We start from the raw sequence: 6,176 nt of genomic DNA, 5'->3' as shown, positions 1-6,176 counted from the left end.
ACACATTCCACCTATTAGCATCCATTGTGGGAGGGGGGGTGTTAATAGAGACAGTAAACTCACTAAAAAAATATCTAAACAGATTCAGATTCTAGACTTAAAGGACCTGCCACCTTAGGCTAAGTTTATGAATATTATAAATATCGATTAAGAGCTAAATTCCTCTTTCAAACAAAATGATTCTTTCTGAGATCCAGATTGACTAATTACTCCCCATAACTAATTTGCTCTGAGAGTCAAAGCCTCCTATAGTATATATGAAGCTTCTTTGTGTTCAAACGCTTGGGGGGCGGGTAGGATCACTGCCTCACAAGGCAGGCTGTTTCAAATTTTTGACAACCTGTGGAGTTACAAAGTTCCTCCTTATACTGAGTCCAAATGACCTCCTGTAGCTTTCACCAATTTGGTCTTGGATCTACGCTCTGGAGAGACACAAAATAAACCTAATCCTTCTACTAGACAGCTAATCTCTTTATATGATTCTCTTAAAAGAAATTGTGGTGACTCAGGCTACAATTCTATCAAGGATATAATAAACCCAATATCTTCCCCCTCATCCTCCTTTTAGTGGCAGAGTGAGCTTATGTGAGTATACTTAACATGCTGGGAGAAGGGAAAATGCTCCTCTCTGGCAGACCCCAGTGCTACAGGCCAATTCAAGACTCCAGTTTGGAGGCTGCCTGTGGGCAATCAGAAATGGATGAGAGTCTCACAAAAGGTAGTGCTGGACAGGCAGGATCCCTCAGATTTTTCTCTGTTACAACCCACAGCCTTCTGCTGGCTAAAGTGCATGTCTAGCCCCAGGGATTCTCCTTTTAGCCTGGATCAGGGGCCCTGGGTTCTCAACCTTTTGTGTGCATTAGAACCCAGGGAGTTTTCCATAGGGCCCACCCCTTGAGATTTTGATTAGTAGAAATGAGGCAGGCCTAGTAATCTGTATTTTAACAAGCACTCCAGGTACTGATGTCCTTTCTACACAGATCTGAATGAAGAAAAAAAGATGAGCCAAAAAATACCTCGTATTTTGGCTTTGTTTAACCAGAAAGCACACACACTTATAACATTTAACTTATTGGTCCTATCCATTTAAACAAAATTATTAAATTTCATGTTATATAAATAATAAAAATAACACTTCGTCATTTATTATTCATCTGATACTAATCATTAAGTCTATCAAAATTCTTCCAGAATAAGGAGAGGACTAGTAGCATCATCTGCAGGTTACAGACTGATAAACTGAAGTTTTGGGGGAAGTATTTAACATGGGCCTTCAGAAGGGAGCCAGGCTCCTGCACTGCAGCCTAGTCCTGTCTCGGGCTGGCCAACAGAACAGGGTGGAGGACCAGCTTTGAGGAACTCTATAGGGAGAGTACGTTTTGGTCCAACACTTAGCTGATCCACCTCGTGATTGAAGTTAACACAAAAATCACACCTGGATAAGCACCACCACACACATGCTATGCAATTTTGTGGGAATTTTAATAAAGCTAAAGAGGGACTCTAGCACACAGGTTACAACAAGTTAAAACGTTTCCCAGTAGTCTAAGTACCTGGGAAGTTTAATTATGCAAAGAAAACCCTCTTTCCTTTGAGAACAACAGCTTATTTCTTTTCAAAATAGCTGCTGTGGTTCTTTTACAAATATAAAGGGTGTCTCATCTCTAACTCAGCCTTGAAGTAATGCTGTCCCAAAGCAGCCCTGGTGACCTTGTTTCCTTGTGGCAAAGTGAACCCATGTCCTACCCAGTAATTTAGCACTTAGTAAACTGACTCAAAAAGTTGAGCAACAAATTTAGTAAAAGGTTTTGGTGATAGGAACTTACTTTCCTACTAAGACACTTCATGCATATTTGTTGCAAAATAAACTTATTTTAGAATAAAAGTAGCAAAGGCATCTAACTTTCATTTTCTGTCAGGGATGAAGACTTTCACTGGTTGGCTGACCTTCCTCTTCTTCCTGGAGCTCTCAGAACTTTGCTGACTGTACACAAAATTCATTCTTTGAATCTGTGAGAATCACCAGAGAGAGGCACAATTCAGCAGAGATTTTGACGTCTGCACAAGGCATATACAAGACAGGTAGACCAAGCATTAATCCCTCTTGCTGCATAACCAATCTAAACCTGCTTTCCTGTGGGCTGGTTTAGCCCTGCACAGAGGCCCTGCTGCCAGTATCAGAGTCTGGAATTCAAAGTTTCAGGAGCTGAGGCCCCTGGATGCAGCCAGTTTCGGGGACAATTTCTTGGCTCTCTTTAGTGAATTCAGCACATCCAGCTCTTGAGAGAAGAGTTGTCAAGGTGTGGGGCCAACAAGGGGCAATTAAGGGTCAGGAGAGATCTAGGGCACTGGCTGTTTAGAGGCAAATAGAATTGAAGTCCCTTTTCAGTTAGCAGAAACATACAGCCTTATTATTATTATTTTAATCGTAGGTTCAGATTAATGAATTAGGAAGGACCATGGCCCTTCTTTCTTCTGGATGAGACTTATATGTTATTGATTAAAGACAAGTTGATTAGTGAATCATCATAGACATATATTTCTCCATTGGGCTCAGCTTTGGTAAAGATTTTAGAATTTATATTTGCTTAACTGAGTGAACAACCAGATGTCAGACAATCCCTAATGCCTGGAATTCCAAGAAACACATGGAGGGCATTTTTATATTTTCCAGCCACTAGATGGGAGGAAAGGTTTTTCCATGTTCTCTGTTCTTTCTTTGGAGGAAAATGGAATAAGATATATATTTTTAAGCAAGACTTAGAATATCTAGTAGAGGTTCCAACATTATTCTTTTTTTATTTTGTTATAGATACAGGTTATTATTATTGACATGTTTTTACTACAAAATAGTGGAAATGTCATTAAAGCATTTAAGTACCATTTAGAACCAAAGATTGGGTCTAAAAATTGGGTCTAACTTTTCATTTTAGAAAGTAGTTGAATTTCTGATCTCAGAAACCACAAATTCCCTATGGCTTAAACCAAGACATTGACTATATAGAGCAGTAAAACTCTGAGAATATAAGTAGAGCTGCTTTTCAAGTAACTGGTTTGCTTAGATATGCAAAGTTTGAAATGCTCTGCTCTAAAGGAAAGGAAATAGCAACATAAAAACCCAAAGCACAAAAACCAACTTCTGCATCTAGGAGATGAATTTTTTACAGTGTAGCTGTAAGAAAAAGTACTTGGTAAAATTCAGCTTTTTAAAAAATGTTGCTTGGGCATGCTTTCTATTCAAATGAAATTATCCTCACTTCACTTCTATCAAGTCTGGATACACTGGGAAGAAAACAAGATGGGTGTACAAGTTGGTCTGATGGTTTAATAGTGTTTTTCTCTTTTTCTTCTTTGCTCAAAAGTAAACCAGAGTTTTATTACAAGTTTCAGAGCTGTAATTTTATTACAGTGAGTTCATCAGAACATCTTTAATAATGTATACAATCTCAAGGCAACCAGTGAGGTCTGGGAAGTCTCACTGGTTTATAGAAAACTAGTGGGTTCGAAAGCAAGAGTGTGATCAGTCAGGGGATACTTCCTAACATAGATCAATAGTCTATATTCTGAACTATATAAACCAACAAATTTATCCATAGAAAGCAACATTTTTTTGAGAAACATTTTTCAGGTGTGTTCTAACTGGCTGAGTTTGCACCTTTGATGCCAAAGCCACCCAGGCAAGCACTCCCCTGGAGGTGTCCAAGTTAAAAACCTGAGAGTTGAGGGAGACCTTCAAGATGGCGGAGGAGTAAGACGTGGAGATCACCTTCCTCCCCACAAATACATCAGAAATACATCTACATGTGGAACAACTCCTACAGAACACCTACTGAACGCTGGCAGAAGACCTCAGACTTCCCAAAAGGCAAGAAACTCTCCACGTACCTGTCCATGTGGCTGACAGGGTCTTGGTACTCTGGCCGGGTGTCAGGCCTGTGCCTCTGAGGTGGGAGAGCCGAGTTCAGGACATTGGTCCACCAGAGACCTTCCAGCTCCATGTAATATCAAACAGCGAAAGCTCTCCCAGAGATCTCCATCTCAACGTTAAGACCCAGCTCCACTCAACAACCAGCAAGCTACAGTGCTGGACACCCTATGCCAAACAACTAGCAAGACAGGAACACAACCCCACCCATTAGCAGAGAGGCTGCCTAAAATCATAATAAGGTCACAGACACCCCAAAACACACCACCGGACGCAGTCCTGCCCACCAGAAAGACAATAGTGACATGGACTTATATATACTACCAAATGTAAAATAGCTAGCTAGTGGGAAACAGCCACATAGCACAGGGAGATCAGCTCGGTGCTTTGTGACCACATAGAGGGGTGGGATATGGAGTGTGGGAGGGAGACACAAGAGGGAGGAGATATGGGGATATATGTATATGTATAGCTGATTCACTTTGTTATAAAGCAGAAACTAACACACCACTGTAAAGCAATTATACTCTAATAAAGATGTTAAAAAATGAAACAGAAACCTGGGAGTCGTCCATGGCTACTCCATCATCCTCACCTTAATATCTAACATCTAACTAATCACTAATTCCAGTTGATCCTACCTCCTTAATATCTTTCGAATCCATCCATTTTTATCTATTGTCACTGCCTCTGCTTTAGCCCAGGCCAATATCATCTCTCCCAATTACTGGGTCTCAGACTCCTCCTATTACTGCTTCTCCAATCCATTCTCCAGGCTGGAGCCTAATTAGTCTTTTATTAAATCTGACCACATAGCTCTACTGATTCGCCATCCATCCATTAATGACTTCGCATTGTTCTCAGGCTAAAGTCCAGACTCTTTATGGTCCTGGCCCATCTCTGCAGTTTCATCTTGCTGCAGACTTCCTTGGCCACTTGCAGTTCTCAAATGGGCCCTGCTCACTCCCCTCTGGACTTTGTCTTTGGTGCCCACTCCCATGCTCTGCTTCTTCTTCATCACTGGGTGCAGGGTCCGCCCTGGAGTTTCTTCTGTCTCTTGGCCTCCCTGACACCCTGGCTGTGCTCTGTTCTTACCCCTTTTGTAACATTTACTACATGGTATTATCAGGCCTACTTACCAGTCTTCTCATCCAGAGTATAAACCCTTTGAGGTTAGTGACAATATCTTAGTCATTTTTGTATTCCCAGTTTCTGGCATCTGGTAGGTGCTCTTAAATTACTGGCTGAATGAATGAATGTGCACAGTGCTGGGCACAAATACCATGTCTCTAGTAATATAAAAATGAATAAGACACAGTTGTTTTCAAGGATTGAGTCTTATAAGGGAGAGACATTAAGCACATGATTGCAATATAATGCAATACAACATAATAGACATTCATTCCTTCATTCAACAATTATTAATGATTGGCCAGCTCTGTGCATGGTATTGTTCGAGGTGCTTGGGGCACATTAGTGAAAAAATGAGATAAAAATCCCTGCCCTGTTGGGCTTCCCTGGTGGCGCAGTGGTTGGGAGTCCACCCACCGCTTCAGGGGACGCGGGTTCGTGCCCCGGTCCGGGAGGATCCCACATGCCGTGGAGCGGCTGGGCCCGTGAGCCATGGCCGCTGAGCCTGTGCGTCCGGAGCCTGTGCGTCCGGAGCCTGTGCTCCGCAACGGGAGAGGTCAGAGCAGTGAGAGGCCCGTGTACAGGAAAAAAAAAAAAAAAAAATCCCTGCCCTGCAGATTTTACAATCTGGCCATGTTACATTTTGGCTTAATGATTTCCAATGGCATCTCACTACTTTTAGGACAAAGTCCAAAGTTCCTGCCTTGGCTTTTCATACACCATCACTGGTTCTTTACACTTCTAGGGAAGGAGAGGGGTCACAGATTGGCTATAAAACCCTGATGAAATCTCTGCAGTCATTCCTTAGAAAATTGCTCCCACTCCCACTCCCACACTCATCCACTGTGATGGGCCATTTGAGGGGGCTCCTACCCCCCGAATACCTCCCAATTACAGCCACCCCCCCTCAGGGCCTGGCTGTGCCCAGCAGTACCAGCCTCATCTCCTCTACTCTTCCTCTCACTCTCTGCCCTCTCAGTTTTCTCATACCTTGCTTCGTCTTGATTCTGGACCTTTGCACATGATATTCCTTCTGTTGGAAAAGCTCTTTCCCCTACACCAGCCCTCTTTTTGCCTAATTAATTCCTACTCATTCTTCAGATCTCAGCTGAAAAATTAT

The 6,176-nt window shown here is 42.2% G+C and overlaps 1 protein-coding gene across 1 annotated transcript in view; it reads right to left on the bottom strand.

The window, feature by feature from the left end:
• Positions 1–1,905: 1,905 nt before the first annotated feature.
• HORMAD2 (HORMA domain containing 2) overlaps positions 1,906–6,176 on the bottom strand; it is a 60,964-nt gene continuing 56,693 nt past the window's right edge. Inside the window, exon 10 of the mRNA XM_007461184.1 lies at positions 1,906–2,010. Within this exon, the coding sequence (XP_007461246.1) occupies positions 1,906–2,010 (105 nt within the window). The remainder of the gene's footprint in view (positions 2,011–6,176) is intronic.

This window comes from Lipotes vexillifer, unplaced genomic scaffold, assembly GCF_000442215.2.
Source record: "Lipotes vexillifer unplaced genomic scaffold, Lipotes_vexillifer_v1.1 scaffold691, whole genome shotgun sequence".
NCBI lineage: Eukaryota > Metazoa > Chordata > Mammalia > Artiodactyla > Lipotidae > Lipotes > Lipotes vexillifer.
This window is presented reverse-complemented; position numbering and strand designations above follow the sequence as displayed.